A 24,765-nucleotide genomic window follows, 5' to 3' on the forward strand; every position below is an offset into this window, starting at 1 on the left:
GGAATAATGAAGATTTGAATGGACATTGTCTACCTTTGGAAGATTCGGAAGAGTACGGCCCGTCTCCACCTATTGAGTATGGAAGAATGGAGATGTAGCGTCAACAATAGGTTGATGCTTGTGTCCAGCAAATGCTTCAGTACTCCAAGGCTCCCCAATATGCAAAATTTTTGGTCAAGCATCCTCCTGTTAGATGCACTCCAGATGGCGCACCGCCATCTGCTTACCTGTGAAGTCAGCTTTGAAGAAGACGATTACACCAGGAACATCTGCTTAGAAGGTGTACTCAGAGGATGAATTTGAAGAAGCAGTAGAATGACGAGTCAGCACACTCATGAAGACCAAGAAGCAGCCACGGGAACAAAGTGGAGCAGCCAACTATCCAGGCTACTTGGGTCAAAGATCTACTTTTGAGAACACAAGGAAGGCAAAGAAACGTGTAAGATTTGAGGGTGTTTTCAATTCATCCTCATCCTCTTCTGACAACTTAGACAGTTCTTCTTTCTGTGCATCCAGTGACGAGGATAGAAAGAGCAAGAAGAGGAGAAGGACTCAGAGACATAGCAAAGGCGAAAAGAAGGCGAAGAAGAGCCGATCTCACGAGAGATCTTGGAAGTATTTTGATGGTTCGAACGAGGATTCTTTCTTCTCAAATACTTTGGATTCTGATGAGCCGATGTTTTCAACCAAGAGGAAGTACATTTATGGAGCAAACGAGTACGATGTTCTCGAGGATAAGGGCAAGAAGCCCAAGCATTTCAAGGAGGGTGGTCGATACTTTTTCTGGCTTTAAGGATACCCACAAGGCCCTTGCTTTTATTCAACAATTTGACATAGCCTACTCCGGAGGACGCTACTCAGAGCATTCCAATATGCGGAGGGCGGCATCTTACCTCAAGAGGAACGCAGAAACCTAATGGTCTACCCTGCTCCTACGGAGGGAGGCACCAATGAAGTGGCTACAGTTCAAGCGAGCTTTTACTTCTTCATGGCTCACCTAGGAATATGAACGCGATGTGATCACTGTCACAAACTACTGACGTGTCAAAGCCCTGAAGAATGGAGCCAACTTACAGATGCTGGCCGAGGGGCCTAAACCCTAAGCAAAACAATTAGCAGAAGAAGAAGTCCTACCAACTTATGGGGACCCCATTTGATGGGGCCCCAGTGACATAAAGGGATTACAATAAAGCATCACACACACACACACACACACTCACACACACACACACACACACATACACAAAACTGATGACGTGGCAGCTGTACGGACGCTCCGCATTTTGCGCTGATTGATGACGTGGCAGTTGTACGGATTTCTGTGATTTACGTTGGCAGCTTTTTGGCATTGCTTTTGGACCAAAAACTTTTGAGTTTGAAGGCTTTTCATGTAAACTGCTTTTGGGGCCTAGGGCCTTTAAATAAGAGGCCATGGGCTCATTCTTGGGCATGCTTCTCGGAGAAGGTGCATAGTCTAGAGTACCAGCTTTTACTATGATGATGCAATATAAAGAAATATCGAAAGGGGCGCGAATTTGCGGCCAATAGTCTTTGGGGTGGAATTCCGCCACTCCGTGTCGCGTGTCGTCTCTCTCTTTTAGTTCAGTTGTTATTGAAGTGCTAAAAGTTTGTTTAGTCTATTCTTTTCTATTGGCACGTGGTGCCCGTCTTGTGACAATCACAACATGGAATCATCTGAGGGTGACCAAGAAAGACAGAATGGATATTTGCTGTCAGAGATTTTGGGACACTTATCTATCGGTCTCTTTTTTCTAGAAAATCACGGTCAAGCAGTAGATTGAGCGATTTTGCTGTGGTCTACCTAAAGAGATACAAGATTATTGCGTGCTGCAGAAGTCCGAGTCCATGCAATGACTGATGGGACACACAAAGCAACAATGCACGGGGGCACTCTTACGTAGCCTACATATAGATTGATCATAGTTTGGACTGAACAAGAAATGAACAATAGGAACAAGAGAAAGAGAAAACAATAGAAAAAGAAACCTTCAAGCCTGCTTGATTGTTAGGAGAGCAACACGCCGCGAATACTTCAAAGAGGATAAATGTTATAGGTTTGGGATCAAGGGCATGTATTTACCAGGTGTTGCAACAAAGCACCTAAAGAGCATCATAGGACAAGCCAAAGAGTTCCAAAGCAGCCGAGGAGCGAGCAAAGAAAGGAAAGACAAGAGCAGGACTGGTAGCAGATTTTGTGGGGAGCGACATGAACAAATGCATGAAAGTACGGAACTCTGAATAGCGTGCGGCAAATTACGAGAGCAAGAAGCCCTCATCTTCTTCAACGGAGGAGCGAAGGCCAACTTCATCTCAACTGAATTGGCGACTCGACTTGGAATTATCCCAGATGAAATGGGAGGGACCATCGATTGAGGCAGTTCTAGCGGCATCAGTGCAACCGGCCTGTTCAATCCAAAAAGGGCGGTAGACTTTACTTTAAACCTTGATTTAGCTTTCACCCATTATTAGTCGTCTATTTTACCTGTACTTTCAAGACACAACAAAGGGGAGAGGGATACAGGCTGCTAGATTGCACCTGTATGAGTGGACAGACACCAGATTGGCCCCTAACTTAGGCGCCCCTTTCGGTATTTCTTTATTGTTCAAAAGAGGGAATAAACGCTGTGGTTCCCTACAAGCTGCCCCGCACAAACTCGGCTGAATTTCCACTGTTCCAGCCTGATTTCGGCAGCATAACTGTACTAGAACCCTTCACGGTCAGTATTCCCACGCATTGACCGACTTTCCCGACGCATACGGGCACTTTGCAAAACCTGGCGAGAATCTGCAGCACGCTGAATTCTCTGTTTTCAGCCCTGAAAATGCGCCAGATCGCCTGTACAGCGGTCCCCTTGCGTCCCCGAACCTCCTGGGGGTATTAGGGTCCGTTTAGGGCCAAAACCCTAAACCTGCAAAAATACACAGCAGGCTGTAATTCACTGTTTCGGGCTCCGTTTCGCGTGCCGGTCGCATCCCTAGCAAGTCCTCGAGCTCCCGCACCTGTAGGGCTACTTGCCCTTTGAATCGGACGAGATTTCTGGCGTGAAACCTCTCCGAATTCACCTGTACCTGCGGGGGGATTAGCCGCTAGCTAATCCAGTACCTGTGCAAGAGGCTCTTGCCTCGGCAATCGCGCATGAACCCACACAACTGTACATTGGTCAAATGAAGAGCCCACTAGAGGGGCATAACATACTGCCAAAGGGGAGAGAGAGGGCAGTGCGTAGCGTGCAGGGCATCACTCCTGGCACCGCACTGTGCATAAGAGGGAAAGCAAGCACTCCATAGCTCTTAACCTGTGACAGAGACTTGCAAAATGAGCCTCCCAACTATAAATCACGTTTTTGCCTTCTCTATAAGTAGTAAACTGGCCTCAAAGTGCCAAGTGTCACTCATTTGTGCATTTTCCCGCTTTAGACCCTCGGGTCTAAAAATATCTCACCTGCAGCCTCTGTTGACTTGGCCACAGAGTAACAAAATGATCCCCATGTCAAACTGCACGTAATGACGCGAAGACATTTTCAGGTCCCAAAATAGCAGTTCCCTAAATTTTAGGAGATGCTGCCATTATATCTTTCTAGGTCATCCGACCCTCTTTGTACACTGTGGCCACATCCAAAACTGAAATGTAGCCTTTGTAGCAAAGGATTCCACTTTGGCTAGTCAATGACCCCACTTGGCTAACCATAGTCCTTGTCCAACCTTAGTGCTCTCTTGCCCTCAGGCCTGGACTCCCTCTGGACAGTTCCACACTAGCTATGCAATGCAGGGCAGTTAGATTTCCCGAGGGGTGTTTCCAAAAAGTGAAAGTAAATAGATAATAAGAAAGAAATCAACAAAAAGGATAGATAGTAGTCACACGCTTGTGACATACCCCCCTCCTGAAATCTCAAACGTCCTCGTTTGCATCTATGTCGTACATGCTTACTGTCAACACCTGTCGACACATATACGACACATACATGCTCATTGTCAACCCTGGTGTATTCAACACCTCGTCGACTCATGTATTGCCTGCGTGTGAACCCTGTCCCAATGAGATAGTGGTAGCTTCGCACTCTGCCATTGCTTTGAGTCACTAACTTTCCAATGACAAAATGGTAGCTGCACATTTTGCCACTGTCTTATAGTACACGTTGGATCCCGTAACACTTTCGAGCATACCCAAACCGACAGTTTAAGAATGCAGTTACACATGTACTCCTGAATAGAAGCAATCATTGTATCCTTGACAAACTGACAAGAAATACTCACTTCTATAGCACTAACCAAACTTTTGGACATTCCATAAGAGCAATTGCCAAACTGACAATCTGTACAGCTCTAACATTCATGTAACAGGTATTTGATTTGAGCTCACTTTAAATACCATGTACATCATTTGTTTCAGAAGCCATTGTCACACTGACAATCCATGTAGCTTTGAAACTCAAGGGGTCAAGGTAGGTTGCAAATCGAAGGCTTCCAGGTAAAGTGATAACACAGTTGGTGACTCTGCAAGTTCACCTTCTTCCATCCACTTAGCATCTATTGGTGGATAGTTTCTGAACTTTACCAAGTAACGCCTGGCAACCTTGCCTTTCACTTTCCTTTCTTTGTGTGCCAAAATCTGTTCAGGGACCAAGATCTCGTCAAGTTCCTCGACTTCCGGCTGATCTTCAGCTGGCATATCTTTTGGCACATCACCCACATAGGGTCTGAGAAGACTCACATGAAACGCATTGTGAATCTTCCAACTGTCAGGCAATTTCAGCCTATATGCAACATCACTGATTATGTCGCACACTTGAAAAGGCCCATAGTAACGCATGCTGAGCTTTGGAAACACTCTTTCCTTGCCCTTCATCTTCTTTAACCTTGCCTTTTCAAAGCGTAAAAGCACCCAATCACCAAGTGAATATACCACTTCACGACGGTGACGATCAGCTGCTTTCTTTTGCTTTGCCTGAGTCCTTTCTAAGGCCACTTTGACCTTCTTGTACATTTCATCCATGTCCTGAACATACTTATCTGCTTCAAATATCTTGTCCTTTGTATGCAGTATGGGAGGAACTTTCTTGCCACCTTCAACTATTTCAAAAGGTGCCTTGCCAGTTGATGAATGCACTGTATTATTGTATGCATACTCCACCAATGGCAAATACTGCTCCCACTTTCCTTTATGCTCTGACACATAGCACTTCAGCAGATCTAGGACAGTAGAATTTGCCTCTTCTGACTGCCCATCTGTTTGAGGATGAAATGACGAAGAGAATTTGAGCGTGGTACCCATATTCTCAAACAAGCCTTTCCAGAACAAACTAGTCATGCGTGGATCACGGTCGCTAATAATCGACTGTGGCATGCCATGATACTTGAAAATATTGCTCATAAACAAGCGTGCCATCTGATCTGGCTTTATCTTCTTCCTGACAGGAATAAAATGAGCCTGTTTGCTGAATCTGCAAATAATGGTCCAAATACCATCGTTTCCTGTCTGCGTTCTCGGAAGATCAAAGATAAAATCCATAGCAATACTTTCCCATGGTTTATCTGGAATAGGTAGGGGTTGCAATAACCCTGGTGCCTTTTGCCTGTCAAACTTGACCTTTTGGCATATTAGGCATTCTCGCACAAAGGCATCCACATCCCTTCTCAATGTAGGCCAATAGAAGAATGTCTCTACCGCTTTAACTGTAGCATCGATACCACGATGCCCTGCATACGGTGGGACATGACTCTCTTCCATAACTTTGCGTCGCAATGGCTTTGTGACACACAATCTGCCATGCATCATCATGAACCCATCTTTAAGAAGATAGTGTTCATGATGTTGTCCATCCATTAGTTGCTCGAAGACCCTTGCAAAATCTTCATCATTTGCATACTGTTCTCTCATATCATCAAGTTCATGATGATAAGGAATCGACACAGCTGAAATTTGTGGCTTTCTTGACAAGGCATCAGCCACAACGTTCTTCTTGCCTTCCACATGCACAATCTGAAAATGGAACATGGACAAGATATTTGCCCATCGCATATGCTTCTCAGATAACTTTGTCTGTGTCAAGAAGTATCGCAAGGTCTGATGGTCCGTTTGGACAACAAAGTCTGCACCTAGCAGGTAGTGTTTCCAACTTAAGAGCGCATGAATCACAGCCAGTAACTCTTTCTCATAGACCTGCATGGTCATCTCTGGCCCTTGCAAAATTCTGCTCTCATAGGCTACTACCCTGCCATCTTGCATTAGCACTGCACCAATGCTACTACCGCAGGCATCACACTGGACCACAAATGACTTCCTAAGATCTGGCAACACAATGACTGGATCTGAAGTCATCTTTTCCTTTAAGAGATTAAAAGCTGAAATCTCTTTCTGTGTCCATCTGAAGGTGACTGCCTTCTTTTGAAGAGCATGTAAAGGTGAAGCAATCTCAGCGAAATTTCGGATAAACCTTCTGTAATAGGAGCATAGTCCCAAAAAGCTTCGGACATCATGCACCGTCTTCAAATTTGGCCATGACTTGATCGCTTCAACTTTTGCAGGATCCATTCTGACACCGTCCTTTGAGACAATGTGTCCCAGAAAGTGAATCTCTTCCAGAAAAAACTCACTTTTCTTTGCATTGATGAGCAACCTATGACTGCGTAGCTCTTTGAACACAATGGCCAAGTGATGCCTATGCTCCTCTTCATTCTTTGAATAGACTATCATGTCATCAAAGAACGTACCAACAAACTGCTGGTGTGGACGGAAAATTCTGTCCATCATCCTATTAAACGTAGCAGGAGCATTTGTGAGACCAAAGGGCATCACTAAAAATTCGTAAAGGCCAAACGTTGTTCTAAAAGCAGTCTTGTGCACATCCTCTGATCTAATGCGGATCTGATGATACCCACTCTTTAGATCTATCCTGCTAAACATAGCTGCTCCTTCTAATTTGTCCATAATATCATCAATTCTAGGTATAGGAAACCTATTCTTGATGGTATTCTTGTTCAGTGCACGGTAGTCGATGCACATACGCCATGAGCCATCTTTTTTCTGCACCAACAATACTGGAGAACAGAATGGAGATGAACTGGGCTGAATCAGCCCTTTTTCTAACAGCTCCTGTACTTGGCCCATTATCTCTTTCTGCTGAGCCGCACTAACCCTGTACGGAGGCTTATTTGGTGGGCTACAGCCTGGCACCAAATCTATCGCATGGTCCTCGGGTCTCTCTGGCGGTAATTGAGACGGTAATGAATCGGAAAAACAGTCACTATACTGTTGTAAAAACATTGACCTTTCTTTATCTAGCACAGATAAATTTGATTCATCAAAATCTGACACTTCACGTGCAAAAACCAAGTACGCAGAAAGATGCTTTTTCATTACAGAAGTAATAGCAGAAGCTGATACAGTAGGAATAGACTCCCCTTTAAGCTTTACATCCAGAATGTGAGTCTTTCCCCTGCTCTGTACAGTGATCTTTTTGTTGTAGGCATCCAGGATTCCCTGTACACGAAACAACCAAGGAATACCTAACAACACATCACATCCGTCCAGTGGCATGATGTAAAATTCTTCAGCATCTACATAGGACTGGATATGTAGACGCAACTTTCCAATGATGGGTGTCACAGCCTCTGTATGGCCAGGACATGCCAAACCTGCCTCTGCTGTATACCCCATCTCTTCAGGTCTGATTCCCAACTTTGAAGCCAATTCTGGGGAAATAAAGTTGGCTTTGGCACCTGGATCAAAGAAGATAAGCACTGTTTGATCCCTAACCTTTCCCCATGCTCTGCAAAGCTCACTTGCATCTGAATTTGGCTTGTCGCCCACCATATCTGGCACTAGACCAGCCATGGGCTTCTTTCCCTTCCTGTCCTCCTTGTCTTCAGAATCAGCTGGCCTTTTCTTTGTAGGACAGTTGTAAGCAATGTGGCCAGGCTGCTCACATATAAAGCATTTGTTCTCTGTCCTCAGGACCTTCTTTTGCTCTTCTGACTTGCGAGGAAAACGTCTTTTCCATTTCTTTGCTGGTCCTTTTTCTGATTCAGCCGTAGCTTTGTCTTTCCCTGCGTTGGCTGACTCCTGAGTCCCTTTAGGAGCCTCATTGGGAACGTGCTTCTTGGCTGAATTTTTCTTGCCTGATCCTGCCTTGACGCCAGTGTTAAATTCACAATCTTCTCCCTTGAGCAAACCATTGCCAGTGTTTGCTACCTCGATGAGCTGCGTCAAAGTAGTGACTTTGGTCTTTGTGCAGTATTTTCTCAATCCTTTGGGTAGGCCACAACAGTATTTTTCTATCTGTTCTGTCAATGGCACAAACCTATAGGAAGTTACTGGAAGTAGAGCTTTCCAAAACTTCCGATTGTAATCATCCAGATTTCTGCAAGTGGCAGCATTTAGCTGGTGCCATTCTGTCATGACATCTGCTTCGAAATCATCAGATAACCATGCTGCTGCAAAAATCTGCTTGAAGTAAATCCATGTGGACGGAGCTTGCCCTTGAAGCAATAAAGTTGTCCACCATTGTCCCGCATTCCCTGTCAAGAAAGTGGCTGCCTTGCGGACCTTTGAAGCCTCTGTAAAGTTTCCCCCTGCATAGGCCTTGTCAAACTGCTGGAGGAATGAAAGAGCCTTCTTCCTGTCATCAAACCCTGTAAAGGTCGTGAATGACACTCCTTTGCCACCTTCTTTGTACGGAGTTGGCCTCTCCAGCGGCGTTAAATTGTCATATGGAAGTGACTGAAACATGGGAACACTATTAAGGTTCATCTGTGTTCCTTGGCCGCTATTAACTTGACCTGGAAATGCCATATTTGGCTGCTGATTTGTAATTCCAGCCATACCAAAATTTGCTTGTGGCATCCCAAATTGTCCCTGAGTGCTTTGAAACCCTGGTTGCATACCCATGACACTGTACATGGGGTTAGGCATCATCGTTTGAGCACCCGCAAACACTGTTCCTGGCGTATAAAACTGATTTCCAGGTGCATGACCAGCCATGCTCTGAAATACCGATCCACCTCCAAAATAGCCAGGGTGTACTGAAGGTGGTGGGAAGACCTGTTGCATAGCCTGTAGGTTGCTTCCCTGCCCATTAGAACCAGCTATAGGCTGCTGAAAGGTGGCGGGCTGAACTGGTACAGCTTGAAAAACTGGCATCTCAGCCACCTGTTCTTGCACCTTAGGCATACGTTGTGGAGACTGCATGTTCTCCGTCAAGTGTACAGGTGTTTCCATTGACTGTGCGGTATGAATCACCTGTGCTCGAGCCTTAACAGGCTTTTGAATATGATCCAGTGACCCAACTTGCTGAGACGGAACAGGAGGTTGCAAAAAGGCTAAAAACCTTGGGTTCTGCATTACTTGTGTGAACATAGCCACAGCAGTAACCAACTGGGTCTTGAATATATCATCATCAGTCTGTGGTGGTCTTGAGGACTCACCCACTTCATGTGTCTGTTGACCCTGTGAAGAGGAAACCTCTTCAGTCACATCATCTGGTCTGTCAGCCATAATTACAATTCCCTGTGTCTGGTCTATGATCCCCTGTGTCTTCAAGCCCAAAACTGACCAAGGCTCACTTCTATGGAAAAAAGTGATTTAATCCCGTCGATGGAACCATGAATCCGGCCTGTTCAATCCAAAAAGGGCGGTAGACTTTACTTTAAACCTTGATTTAGCTTTCACCCATTATTAGTCGTCTATTTTACCTGTACTTTCAAGACACAACAAAGGGGAGAGGGATACAGGCTGCTAGATTGCACCTGTATGAGTGGACAGACACCAGATTGGCCCCTAACTTAGGCGCCCCTTTCGGTATTTCTTTATTGTTCAAAAGAGGGAATAAACGCTGTGGTTCCCTACAAGCTGCCCCGCACAAACTCGGCTGAATTTCCACTGTTCCAGCCTGATTTCGGCAGCATAACTGTACTAGAACCCTTCACGGTCAGTATTCCCACGCATTGACCGACTTTCCCGACGCATACGGGCACTTTGCAAAACCTGGCGAGAATCTGCAGCACGCTGAATTCTCTGTTTTCAGCCCTGAAAATGCGCCAGATCGCCTGTACAGCGGTCCCCTTGCGTCCCCGAACCTCCTGGGGGTATTAGGGTCCGTTTAGGGCCAAAACCCTAAACCTGCAAAAATACACAGCAGGCTGTAATTCACTGTTTCGGGCTCCGTTTCGCGTGCCGGTCGCATCCCTAGCAAGTCCTCGAGCTCCCGCACCTGTAGGGCTACTTGCCCTTTGAATCGGACGAGATTTCTGGCGTGAAACCTCTCCGAATTCACCTGTACCTGCGGGGGGATTAGCCGCTAGCTAATCCAGTACCTGTGCAAGAGGCTCTTGCCTCGGCAATCGCGCATGAACCCACACAACTGTACATTGGTCAAATGAAGAGCCCACTAGAGGGGCATAACATACTGCCAAAGGGGAGAGAGAGGGCAGTGCGTAGCGTGCAGGGCATCACTCCTGGCACCGCACTGTGCATAAGAGGGAAAGCAAGCACTCCATAGCTCTTAACCTGTGACAGAGACTTGCAAAATGAGCCTCCCAACTATAAATCACGTTTTTGCCTTCTCTATAAGTAGTAAACTGGCCTCAAAGTGCCAAGTGTCACTCATTTGTGCATTTTCCCGCTTTAGACCCTCGGGTCTAAAAATATCTCACCTGCAGCCTCTGTTGACTTGGCCACAGAGTAACAAAATGATCCCCATGTCAAACTGCACGTAATGACGCGAAGACATTTTCAGGTCCCAAAATAGCAGTTCCCTAAATTTTAGGAGATGCTGCCATTATATCTTTCTAGGTCATCCGACCCTCTTTGTACACTGTGGCCACATCCAAAACTGAAATGTAGCCTTTGTAGCAAAGGATTCCACTTTGGCTAGTCAATGACCCCACTTGGCTAACCATAGTCCTTGTCCAACCTTAGTGCTCTCTTGCCCTCAGGCCTGGACTCCCTCTGGACAGTTCCACACTAGCTATGCAATGCAGGGCAGTTAGATTTCCCGAGGGGTGTTTCCAAAAAGTGAAAGTAAATAGATAATAAGAAAGAAATCAACAAAAAGGATAGATAGTAGTCACACGCTGGTGACAATCAGGACGGGATGTTGCCATTACATGTGTCATAGGCAAACTTCGGCTGCATTGTCAGGGGTATTTAAGGCACGAGGACGTTTACATCATGCCCTTGGAGGGGTGTAAACTGCTCCCGGGAATCCCTTGGTTCCACAAGAACTATGTGGTGGTTGACTACAGGGCGAGAAAATAAACTTTGAAGAATGAAAAGGGTAGAGATATAGTTCTTGATATAAAATTAAAGGGCGAGTCTGTCCCACTTGTATGGGCTTCGACCATTTCTAAATTAATGAAATCCAGTCTGTTTGTTTACTCGATCTTCTTACATGAGATAGATGACAAGAAAGTGCCTAATTTTTCCGACCTTGAGAAGGAATGACAAGATCTTTTGCAAGCTTAAACTCAAGGTATGAAACCCTTGGGCTTTTCTCCTATGGAGGCTCATGCCTTCCTCTGCTCCTCCTCGTAGACGAAGTGCTCTTGCAAACAAACACTCAGAGTTCATAACATGACAATTGTTACCTTTGCAGTCTCGACACTCCGAACTCAACGCGGTTCTCGAAAACAACTCCTTAGAGGATGTCTCTACGCGGAGAACCTTCTCTTCCAATCCTACACAGAGGTGTGTTCTCGGGTTCCTTCTCGTAAATCAGCCTTGTCTATGACGTCTATGGGCTGAAAACAGAGAAAAACAGCAACCTGTCGCGATGGAAACAATCTCCGTAGGCACTTCTTCTTGGTGACATCCGGTACACTTGGGGCAGCCATGGGAATCACCGGTGGCATCATCTTTGCGGCTGAAATCTTCAGCAGTAGGGGCTGAACTGCAGCGTTGGCTTTTCTGGTGCCTGAGAGTGAGAGAGAGTCCGCTTTTATAGCTCATGGCAGCTGGCACGAATAGTGAAGGCCTTTCCGGCAAGAATAGGGCAGGGAGGGGGTGCCTAGAGTAGAGATGACTTTTTCTTGCTTAAAAGAGGGAGTGTGGGGGCGTTAGGGTTTTCCTGCCTTTTTTATCAGGGGCGCCCAATCACTTTCAAAAATGGTATGAACCTGCAATAAAACTCAATAAAACCTTGTAAGTTGAAAACAATGCTTACACAATCACAACCCAAGCGTCCCTGGATGCAGTCTCATGCACAGATGCAATGCGGACATAGACCTCTTTATGGAAAAGCATCTGATTTCCCAAAAAGCAACTCGCTTTCTCAAAAAGCACTGTATTTCCTCAAAGTTTTGTATGAAGCCATCTTCATTCAAGTGCTTGCTCATTTCCGTTGCACAGTTCTAACTCCGTTTGGAATACCTCTTGACTATGAAATATCCCCTTTCTGATGCTCCCATTACCCATCCTGTGACGCATCAGGAATACCCTTCACCTAGTCCATTCTCGCTGAACTTACGGTACAGTCTCCTTCACGATGCGTTCTTGGTGGCCTTACAGATATTCCCCTTCACAATGCTCTTATCATTATTCAAAATGATGCATTAGAAATATTTGTACTCGGATGTCTCAAGCGAGAACACCCTCATTCATAAATCCAATAATTTATTTAGAATTATTTTTTCTTGATGTCTCAAGCGACTATATTCTATGTTTCTATGATGCTAGACTGCTTAGCATGTATAATCGTTTTGTTTTTCCACATGAAGTTAGGGTCATGTATGTTTCAACAGGGCCCCACACCCTATGGGGGCAATATGGTCATACGAGGCAGCTCAGACAACAACTATTTTAAGCACGAAGTATACCACATAGTATGTGCTGCTTAACCAACTTGAGACATCTGCAAAAGCAAGTTGATTTGAATTGCACTGAACATAATCTTTCAAGTTGTAACCTGGCCACTTACATGGTGAAGGGAAAATTCAAGGAATGATGGTAGAGAAAGATTTTACCTTTGGGTATGTGCACTCAAGGCATTCATTAATGGAAGTCGTTTTCCATTCAAAATTTTAAAAAACGTGGAGAAAAGTGGATCTTTAGTTGTGTGTACATGTACTTCTTACTTTGACAGGCATTTGGCTCAAAATTTTCTGGTGTAATGAACGTCTGACATTTTACATATCAGCAACCACTTCATTTAAAAAAATAGTTGATGTCTTGATTGGTTTTTCGTGTAAACTGCACACGCTGCACAAAAATTATTTATGGACTTTCAAGATTGATGCATGCTTTTAAGAAGATTTTTCTGGTTTTGAAATTACAGCCAAAGGAAATGTTGGAGTTTCTTGTGCTAATTAACCAGCTTATCAGCACTTTCAAGTCTGGCATTAAAGACCTTATACAAGAATTGTTCCCTTACATTCTTGGACATGTTTTCACAACTCTGCCTAACGAGACATATCCTGAAGGTCCCGAGTCTCACACAGAGGTAATTCTATCATTTCAAAATGTAATGTATTTCAGCGAATGTATCTGTCTTTTGACGAGTAGAGTACTTTTATATTTGATTGGAAGTAAAATCATCAATTTTGCAGTGCATCTAACTAAAGCATCCTTAACATTGCATGTCTGTTTGCGGTGTTTTGTTAAGAAGTTAAGAATGGTGATTTACTTCAGGACGCTGTTCAAGATGCCATGGATATGCCTATCTCGCAGTAATTGGCAGACTGTCTAACCACACACACACACACACACACACACACACACACACACACACACACACACACACACACACACACACACACACACACACACACACACACACACACACACACACACACACACACACACACACACACACACACACACACACACACACACACACACACACACACACACACACACACACACACACACACACACACACACACACACACACACACACACACACACACACACACACACACACACACACACACACACACACACACACACACACACACACACACACACACACACACACACACACACACACACACACACACACACACACACACACACACACACACACACACACACACACACACACACACACACACACACACACACACACACACACACACACACACACACACACACACACACACACACACACACACACACACACACACACACACACACACACACACACACACACACACACACACACACACACACACACACACACACACACACACACACACACACACACACACACACACACACACACACACACACACACACACACACACACACACACACACACACACACACACACACACACACACACACACACACACACACACACACACACACACACACACACACACACACACACACACACACACACACACACACACACACACACACACACACACACACACACACACACACACACACACACACACACACACACACACACACACACACACACACACACACACACACACACACACACACACACACACACACACACACACACACACACACACACACACACACACACACACACACACACACACACACACACACACACACACACACACACACACACACACACACACACACACACACACACACACACACACACACACACACACACACACACACACACACACACACACACACACACACACCACACACACACACACACACACACACACACACACACACACACACACACACACACACACACACACACACACACACACACACACACACACACACACACACACACACACACACACACACACACACACACACACACACACACACACACACACACACACACACACACACACACACACACACACACACACACACACACACACACACACACACACACACACACACCACACACACACACACACACACACACACACACACACACACACACACACACACACACACACACACACACACACACACACACACACACACACACACACACACACACACACACACACACACACACACACACACACACACACACACACACACACACACACACACACACACACACACACACACACACACACACACACACACACACACACACACACACACACACACACACACACACACACACACACACACACACACACACACACACACACACACACACACACACACACACACACACACACACACACACACACACACACACACACACACACACACACACACACACACACACACACACACACACACACACACACACACACACACACACACACACACACACACACACACACACACACACACACACACACACACACACACACACACACACACACACACACACACACACACACACACACACACACACACACACACACACACACACACACACACACACACACACACACACACACACACACACACACACACACACACACACACACACACACACACACACACACACACACACACACACACACACACACACACACACACACACACACACACACACACACACACACACACACACACACACACACACACACACACACACACACACACACACACACACACACACACACACACACACACACACACACACACACACACACACACACACACACACACACACACACACACACACACACACACACACACACACACACACACACACACACACACACACACACACACACACACACACACACACACACACACACACACACACACACACACACACACACACACACACACACACACACACACACACACACACACACACACACACACACACACACACACACACACACACACACACACACACACACACACACACACACACACACACACACACACACACACACACACACACACACACACACACGAGCAGCATGTCCCTGTTGCATCTTCTGACGGTTTCAATCCATGGTTGTACTCCATAGAGGAGTGTTATTTGTTGTGACTTTGTGACTTTTTTTACTGCACCTTCCTGTCAAGGAACCTTCTAGCGATTTAATCCTGTGTGGGCTGCAACAAGAAGGTTTGGGGCCTGTGCTGGTATATATTTGATCCAAGTTTTGCTTGTGGTCACCTGTTGGATGAAGGTGTTTGTTATAGTTTTGGGTCGTCCCCACCCGTTTTCCATTCTCTCCCTAAAAATAGCGTTAGATGTATTAATCTGCTACAGGTTTGGGAGCTTCACATCATGTGCGCTGCACACCAAGATCATCTATACATCAGCTAGATGGGGGACGGGGGCGGCCAAGAGGGCCGTCCCACGGACGAAGGAAAAAAAATCAAATATTGATCTCTCCTTTAACGCGGAGGAGATCGTGCGGGCCAAATACAATCTTATTAACGCGACAACTCGGGCAGCTACGTGCATTAACGTCAAAAATCTATGAATGAGAAAAAAACAATGTACTTGGATTGTCGACGATGTTTACCGAAGTAGTTGCCAGTGTGGAGGTAGACAACTTCCTCTTTTGCTTCGGACACGCATGGTCGCCACGGAAGCGGCCGGTCTGATGGTAGTTGAAACAACGGTTCTTCTTCTGATCCTCCATACGAGCTGCCTTTGATTTGCCGTCATGCTTGGATTTCGATGACTGACCTGCGCCTGCCGAAGCGTTTCAACGCTTATACTTTGAGGTGGAGGGACCACGGTGAGGAGTTTCCTTTTCCGTCGGGCCACCTCTAGAGGGCGCCAAGGTATTATCTTAGTTCTTGGCGAACTTGTAGATATCCTCTAGCCAAGTAATAGGATTCCTCAATACCTCATTCAGGTAAGCCGGCGGCAATCCAAACAGATAAAGCATCTGCAATATGACCTGCGGGTCCTCCAAGGCTTTCGTCTTGTGGACGAAGTCCTTGAATTCCTGTGAGGAAGCGTCCAAGGTTTCCTTGCCCATTTCCAACATGAACAGCTTCTTAAAGCACTCGATCTTATCTACTTGCATAAAACAAGCGGGAAAGACCGTCTGGAAGTTTGCCCAAGTTGTTGGCTTAGGTCGTTACTGAGACCACCACGCATAAGGCTTGCCTTGAAGCATGATCTGTATCTGACTAATGCGCTGGGGATTGGTGAAACCATAGCAATCAAAGTAGGCCATCCATATTGCCAGCCATGAGTCAATGGCGGTCTCTTCACGTTTCTTCTTTTCTCCTTGAAGGGATCGGGATGGAACTGAAGAGGCAAAGTGCTCATGGCTGTGGGCAAAAACGGGACCTGCGTGGCACTCAACTCTACAAATTGCCTTTGCATCTCAGCTTACTGTTGCTGCAGTATAGCGACGAGAGATGTGTCGGAGGCAGATGGTGGGAGAAGAACCCTCGAGACGAAGCTCGTGCGTCTGTGTGGAATCAGGAGGAGAAAGGAGCACCTCCTTCATGGGTTGATGCGTGCTAGCGGCGCCATTCTCGTGCGAAGAAGAGTCGTGTGATGCCATGGCGCAGAGTAGAGCGGGTGTGTAATAACGGCGTGCTTACGTCGAAGGCACGTAGAGAAGAGAGAGAGAGAGAGAGAGAGAGAGAGAGAGAGAGAGAGAGAGAGAGAGAGAGAGAGAGAGAGAGAGAGAGAGAGAGAGAGAGAGAGAGAGATGAAATGAAATGATATATTAACGTCTACAAAATGATATATTTACGTCTACAAAAGGCCAAAATGACCTATGAGACCAATTGATTACAATGATGAGTCTAGTACCAAGTCTGGATACAAACAAAGAAAACTTCAAACAAAGAACTGAGATAGGAGTGCTACCGACTCCTATGGGTGTCTGGTAGGCTGAGCAATGGTATCATGCCACAAAGGTACAAAGTGGGGATAAGTGTCACCATGATATGATATAGCAGTAGCATGAGGCCTATCCTGATCGACACTCTTGGTGTCGTGCTAGAATCCTGTGGATCCTCTGCCGCAATCTCCGCTGGTGCTACGTGGCTCCCCTCCTCGTCTCGATCTCCCCAACTCTATAGCTCGGTCAATGAGAGTACCGTTGGTGTGTGTATGGGTGGGAACCGAGCTCTGTGATGGTGGTGTCCCCTCTGCCTATGTGGTACTCAAACTGAAGAAATCTGAGATGCGTCTCTGGGGCTGTCTCTGTCTTTGCCCTCTCAATAGAGCGTCTCTATATCTCTGTATCTCAAGTAGAAATAATCCGAGACATCTTTGATCCTGATATCTCATGACTCTATCTAACGAGTCAAAACCGTCTCTGAATAAACAATGAAAGTGTCCCTGTATCTCATAGTAGACTGTGCAGTGACATATGTAGTGAAACTATGTCCTTGGCTCTGCATGGCATAACTGACATATCCTACTGTCTGCTGGTATGCCTCTGAATCTACCTGTCTCAATCCCAAGCTGGTGTGAAGATGTACGAATCTGGCCTATGGCACATCGTAACCCATGAGATAGATGTGTGTCCATGTAGCTGGGCCGTGTGACAAATCCGTCTGTCGTGAGTTGGAGAAGATGCTCTCTATAGAAAGCCCTCTTCGTACCCAACTCCCGTGATGGCTCTATCCATGTCCTCTTGCTATCAAGCTGGATAAGATCCTGCCGAATGAGTCTAGTAGTCTCCATCCGTGTGAGAGCCAAAGATGGTGCATCAAGAGAATACTGGAAAGGGGGCAGCCTGTTCATGCTGAAACCATGCCTCTGAAACCATGAGCTCATCTGTGCATACCAACATGATGTATCTCCTTGTAATGCCAGCTGTCTAGATGACTCAAGAGCAAGCCTAGCATACATGTCCCTGGTGGTGTCCCATAAGCTGTGTACAAATGATACTGATTTGGTGAGTGCCTCAACCTCCATGGGTGGGGCAGCCAGCTCCGCACGTATGATGTCATGTGGAACTGAGGCCTTGGCTCTAATCAGCCTAGAAATCATAGATATCAAGGGTCTCTCCATCCAGCACTATCAACAGACGGTCCCCAAACCTGAACCCTGTAGTGCATAACTGAAGCGACCAAAGTGTCGAAAAGCCAGAGCTTTGTTCGAGGTTCTTGGAACTGAACCTGCGAACAAATCCTATCTAAACCGCCTAGGGCTGCATAGGCACGAGTCAATCTAGTGTTTGCTGCCACTTTCAGTGTGAACCTCGGTCCCCCAAGATATGTATATGCATCTGTGTACTCCATACTGTCCTGCCCATATGTGAATGTAGGTGCTGATCTCCTAACCCACTGTGGCGTGGTATTAAATACCATGACCTTGGTTTTACCAAGGTTGACAGACAATCCACTTCCACTGCAAAACTATGCAATGCGTCCAAATGTCTCTGCATACCCTCTGGTGAGTCTGATATCAACACGATATCGTCAGTATACAATAAAAGAGGGATCCATGTCCCCGCAAGCTGAGCACCTCTATCTCCTACTTTGTCAATATAATCAAAGACCTCATCAACATACATACCAAAATAAAGTAGAGGACAATGGGCATCCCTGTTTCACTCCGATAGTGGAGTGAACTATGTCAGATATCCCCTCTGATGTGCGTACATGACCCATCACTGAACTGTACAATGCCATCCATAATCCCCCATATCAGCTTTGTGGGTACTCCCAATTCCATAAGTTGGCGCATCAATCTGGCCCTCAGTACTGTGTCAAAAGCTTTGCGGAAGTCCACAAAGCTGCAATATATCTGTCTACCATGTGCTCGACCCTCCTGAATGATAGCTCTGAGTGTAAAGACATGATCTAGTGTGGAGAAACTGTCACCAGGAGGTGTATTTTTCCTGTTGCCTTCCGTAAATAAGTATTAGATATATCTATTTTATTTTTACTTGTTTTCCTCGGAACCCTTGAAAAGGTGCAAGTGGACATTGCATGGCCAGTGTGAAACGGCTGCAGCCAAATGGGTTTCTCACATTGGGGATCTAGGTCGGTCAGACAGGGACTGCCCGGGCCAGTTAGCACTGAATTCTGATGAGTATGGAAGCTCGTGTGCGCCAAACTGGAATTTGGGCCACTCGTCAAGTCACTGCAACTTTATAAGTTGAAAGGGGCTAGTAAATTAACCCACATTGTGGATGTTGGTCAAATGGTAGTCTTCAATGATGGTCAGGAGACCGATAGGGACGCCATGGAAGCATCTCCTAAAATTTACGGAACTGCTATTTTTGACCGGAAAATATGTTCGTGTCATTAGCTCTGGAATGACAAGGGGAACATTCTATTGCTCTACTGCCAAGTCAACTGACGCACCAGTTGAGATATTTTTAGCAGGGAAAGCCCAAACTCGGAAACTGGGCGACGTGTCAGCCTGTGAGCGATTCTGCCACTTTGGGAGGCAAAAACGAGCTGCATATCAACAAAGGGGGCGCCATTTTCAGCCTCAGGTGGATTATAGCAGGTACAAAAGCTATGGAATGCTTACCTTGCCCTCTATGCACAGTATGGTGACGGGAGTGATGCCCCGCACGCTACATACTGCTCTCTTTCTCCCCTACGTACAGTATGTTATGCCCCACTAGTGGGCTTCTCATTTGACCTATGTACAGTTCTGGGGGTTTATGCGTGTTTGCCAAGGCAAGAGCCTTCTGAACAGGAACCGGATTAGCTAATTGCTAATCCCCCACAGGTACGCACAGTTCCATCACGAAAGATTGCGAGTTTGGAGAGTTTTCTTGCGTGAAAACTCGTCCAATTCACAGGGGAACTGTCCCATTGCGTGCGGGAGCCCTTGGGACACGCGTAGGCGTGTTCGCTCCGCTAAAAACGATCCGAAACAGGGAATTACAGCCTGCTGTGTTTTTCTGCAGGTTTAGGGTTTCGCACCTAAACTGCAAGGGAACTTCGGGGGAGCCTCGTGAGAGCCTTGGGATGCGTGTACAGGCTTTTGGGCTCCCGGCAGTGAAAAACAGAGAATTACAGCCCGCTGAATTTCTGTGACAGCTCACCAGAAAGCTTCTAGATATCGAGGGAATCCGTCCTAGACATGCGTTTTTGACCTACAGGGGTTTTTGCGCCGTTATGCTGTCGAAATCCGGTCAAAAACCTGCGTTTTCAGCCCTCGCCAGGGTTGGACAGCTTTGTGAAAGCTTGTGCTAAGTGGTCGGATTGTCTACCTTAATTTGAATAAAGAAATACCGAAAGGGGCGCCAGTCTTTGGGGCCTACAGGGTGTCGGTCTCGTGTGCGCAGTGACATTCTAGTCGCTGGACGCAACTGTGTTCTCTTCCCTTCTCAGTGCTCTGTGTAAAGTTAACAGGTAATTGAAATAGTACCGCCCTCTACGTTGTATAGGCGGGTTATATGGTTCCATCGACGGGATAGTCACTTTTTCTTCAAAAAGTGCAGCGTGGATTGTTGTGGGTGAAAGCAACACAGAGCTTGTCGATATGGCAGAGAAGAGAGACCAAGTACCTGAAGAGGGATCTTCCTCACATGGCACAGAGAAAATTCCTTCAACTCTTCAAGAAGAGGACAGGTTGTTTAGAACTCAACTGCGTTGTTGCATGGACATGTTTCAGCAGTTGGCTAACAACCCAAGGATGTAGGAATTCTTACAGGCTCCGACACAGGGTTTTCAGCCTCCTACACAGGGCATGACTGAGCCGTTGCAGGAAAAGGAGATTTCCAATGCGCAGAGGACTCATGATGCTCGAGGGAAAGCCCATGTGGTTGAGCAACTAGCGGTGTCCAATGATCCAAAGCAACTTGCTTTAGCTGGACAGGAACCGTTTGTGAATGGTCAAGGGAGCAATGAACAGGCTATGCGTGAGACCCTACCATTACCTAATACTTATCCTGGTTATTTTGGAGGTGGTTCATTGTTTCAAGCTATGGCTGGACCTTCCACTGGTTATATGCCAGGGAATGTGTTCGGGACAATGCAAACAGGCATGGGTAACCCTATTTACGCGAACATGGGTGTCCAACGAGGTTTTCAGGGTGCCTATGGCCAGTTTCGAGTGCCTGGACCACAATTTGGTATGGTTGGTTTTTCGCAGCCATACGTACAAAATGCAGATATGACAGGGAAAACAGTTGATGCGAGTGCTGGAATGAACACTCATGGAGCACCACTGTTACAGGCACCTGTTTATGATAATGTCGCTCCTTTGAGTCAGCCTAAGGATTACAAGGAAGGTGTGCAGGGAGTGAAGTTTGAAACTTTCAGAGGAACTGAGGACCAATTAAAGGCTTTGACCTTCATACAGCAGTTCGATGCAGCTTATGCTGTAGGAAACTTCACGGAATCTTCAAAGATACGCAAGGCTGCCACTTTCTTGAAAGGGAATGCGCTTCAATGGTGGACCGCATTGTTGAACCAGGGTCAAGCCCCAACAACGTGGGTCCAATTCAAACAACTTTTTGCGCCTGCATGGTTGACAAACACTTTTGAAGTGGATGTGATGACGGAATGGCACGAGTTGAATGCTAAACAATGTGCGGATCTGGAAGAGTACAATAAACGGTTTTGGGCCGCACTGTTGCCAGTCACCTCTTACAGGTTTGTGCCTTTGTCAGAACAAATTGAGAAGTACTGTTGCGGATTGCCCAAGAAAATTAGGGACTACTGCACAAAGACTACTGTCATGAATATGTTTCAAAGGATAGGGATCACTTGACTGCAGTTTTCAATGAGTTACGTAAGAACAGGCTACTCATTAATGCGAAGAAGAGTGAATTCTTTTTGCAAGAGATTCACTTCCTTGGGCACATTGTTTCAAAGGATGGGGTACGCATGGATCCCGCTAAAGTGGAAGCAATTAGGTCATGGCCAGACTTGAAGTCCGTACATGACATTCGAAGCTTTCTAGGCTTATGTTCCTATTACAGGAGGTTCATCCGAAATTTTGCTGAGATTGCTTCTCCACTCCATGCACTGCAAGGAAAAGGAGTTACTTTCAAGTGGACAACCAAGGAAATTTTAGCGTTCAAACACTTGAAAGAGAAGCTGACTTCAGATCCGGTAATTATTTTGCCAGATCTTTCTAAACCTTTTGTGGTTCAATGTGATGCGTGTGGCCATAGTCTTGGTGCAGTTCTAATGCAGAATGGCCGAGTAGTCTCATATGAGAGCAGAATTCTTTTGAAGACTGAAAGGAACTTGCAAGTCTATGAGAAAGAATTGCTGGCAATAATTCATGCTCTCACTAGTTGGAAACACTATTTGCTAGGGGCTGATTTTGTTGTCCAAACGGATCATCAAATCTTGCTTCATCTGGACCAAGAAAGCTCGCTTCTTCCGTCGCACTAGTCGTCGTGTAGCAATACGAGACTGTCTATAGGTGATCATCCCCAATGCAAGCTCTCGCTGTATTTGAGCTCTCCTCTGTCGACACTCCTCATCATAACAGTTGTTCTAAGGCATGTGCCCAGAACGACGTCTCTGACCAGGCTGAGTGTGTGGCCTCTATTGCTGCCCCATGTAATGTCACTGTCGGCATAGATGTGATCTCCTCCACTGTGTATACAAGCTCTGATGTGCATAAAAGCCTATGTATCTCCTCTGCATAAAATGAGTCAGTCTCTGGTGTAAGAGTATAGCGTGGATGTCTACCACCCCGTGAGGCCTGAGATGTATTGTACTCAAAGGAGACTAATAATGTCAAAAGTGCATGAACTACTGCTATTCCAACAGGCCTGGGCCCCACTGTGAAATCCTGAATGTAAGAGATAAGGCTCGGATGTGTCAAAACATAGTCTACAGTACTGGATCCATGTCTGTGTGGAAAACAAGTAAAACCTGTAGACGATGGGAAAGTCGGTAAGCCATGCAGTATGGCTAAACTGTGAGTAGTCGTCATCTCCCTCAGATATCTTCCATACTTTGTATGCTCTCTGTCGTGTGAGCATCTCTCAAGCCCCATCTCCTCTGGCTCTAGCTCTCTGAGCATCTTCTCTGAGGTGTCATAGAAGACCGTCTGTGAGCTACCTTTACGGGCATTGAAATCCCCCAAAAGTATGTCTCCATTCCTAGAGAACTCCCAGATATCATCATCAAGTACAGAGTAAGGAGACTGTCCTCTGGGTGAAGCATATACTGAAGTGCTGGGAGGAAAATAGCATATGGCGATGTACAAGAAATGTCCAGTCTCTGCCCTCAGCTTCACCCACAAGTATCTGGCCTGATCATCTCTCCGAACTATGTGCAGTAGTGGTTGGAGCTCCTCTCTGAAAAGAACTGCTACACCTCCTTATCCTCTAGACCCATGCGCAGATCTGGTGCATGTCCGGCAAGCTGTCTCCCATCTGTATCGTGATATATGTGGCATCAACTGTCTTGGAGCCTGATGAGTCTCTAAGTAGAAAACAATGTCTGTCTCTGAAGCTGTCCTCAAAGGCCCCCACATCAAGTCTATACGAACCATTACAGTTCCAAACCGCCATCCTGAGAGTGGTCCCATAGGTCTCGCACCGTCATGTAGAGCGGTGCTCTGTAATCACTACTCGTCCATTTCTGTAGAAGGCCTTCTCCCTTGTTGCTATAATCTCCGGCATGACCTCTCTCATATGTGCAAGCTGTGAGAGTGTAAGATCATCTCCTAAAAAGATACCTGTTTTCTTGAGGGTTGGCCTCTTCTTTAAAAAGTCTTTTGTTGCTAAATTGGGTTTATCTTACAGAAAAATAATTCTGAATGAATTATTGGATTTATAAGTGAGAGGATTTTCTCACTTGGAACACCAGAAAAAATAATTCTAAATGAATTATTGGAATTTTAAGTGAGAGGGTTTTTCTCACTGGAGACATCCGAATACAGAGTATTCGTAGTGCGTCATTTAAAGTAATGACGGGAACACTGAGAACGGGAATATCTATAAGGCCACCAGGAACGGGTACTT

General features: G+C 46.0%; 1 protein-coding gene across 4 annotated transcripts in view; it reads left to right on the forward strand.

The window, feature by feature from the left end:
* PSD (ARM repeat superfamily protein) overlaps positions 1-24,765 on the forward strand; it is a 120,261-nt gene that overhangs the window by 55,623 nt on the left and 39,873 nt on the right. For all 4 annotated transcript variants that reach the window (XR_015187598.1, XR_015187597.1, XR_015187599.1 and 1 more), the window contains exon 8: positions 13,290-13,454. Coding sequence is in view for 1 of the 4 variants with exons in the window: in XM_086509035.1 (XP_086365161.1) it covers positions 13,290-13,454 (165 nt within the window). In the remaining 3 variants the exon portion in view is untranslated. The remainder of the gene's footprint in view (positions 1-13,289; positions 13,455-24,765) is intronic.

The sequence above is a fragment of the Adiantum capillus-veneris genome, chromosome 3 (genome assembly GCF_014529385.1).
Source record: "Adiantum capillus-veneris isolate H3 chromosome 3, ASM1452938v2, whole genome shotgun sequence".
In the NCBI taxonomy this organism is placed as follows: Eukaryota; Viridiplantae; Streptophyta; class Polypodiopsida; order Polypodiales; family Pteridaceae; genus Adiantum; species Adiantum capillus-veneris.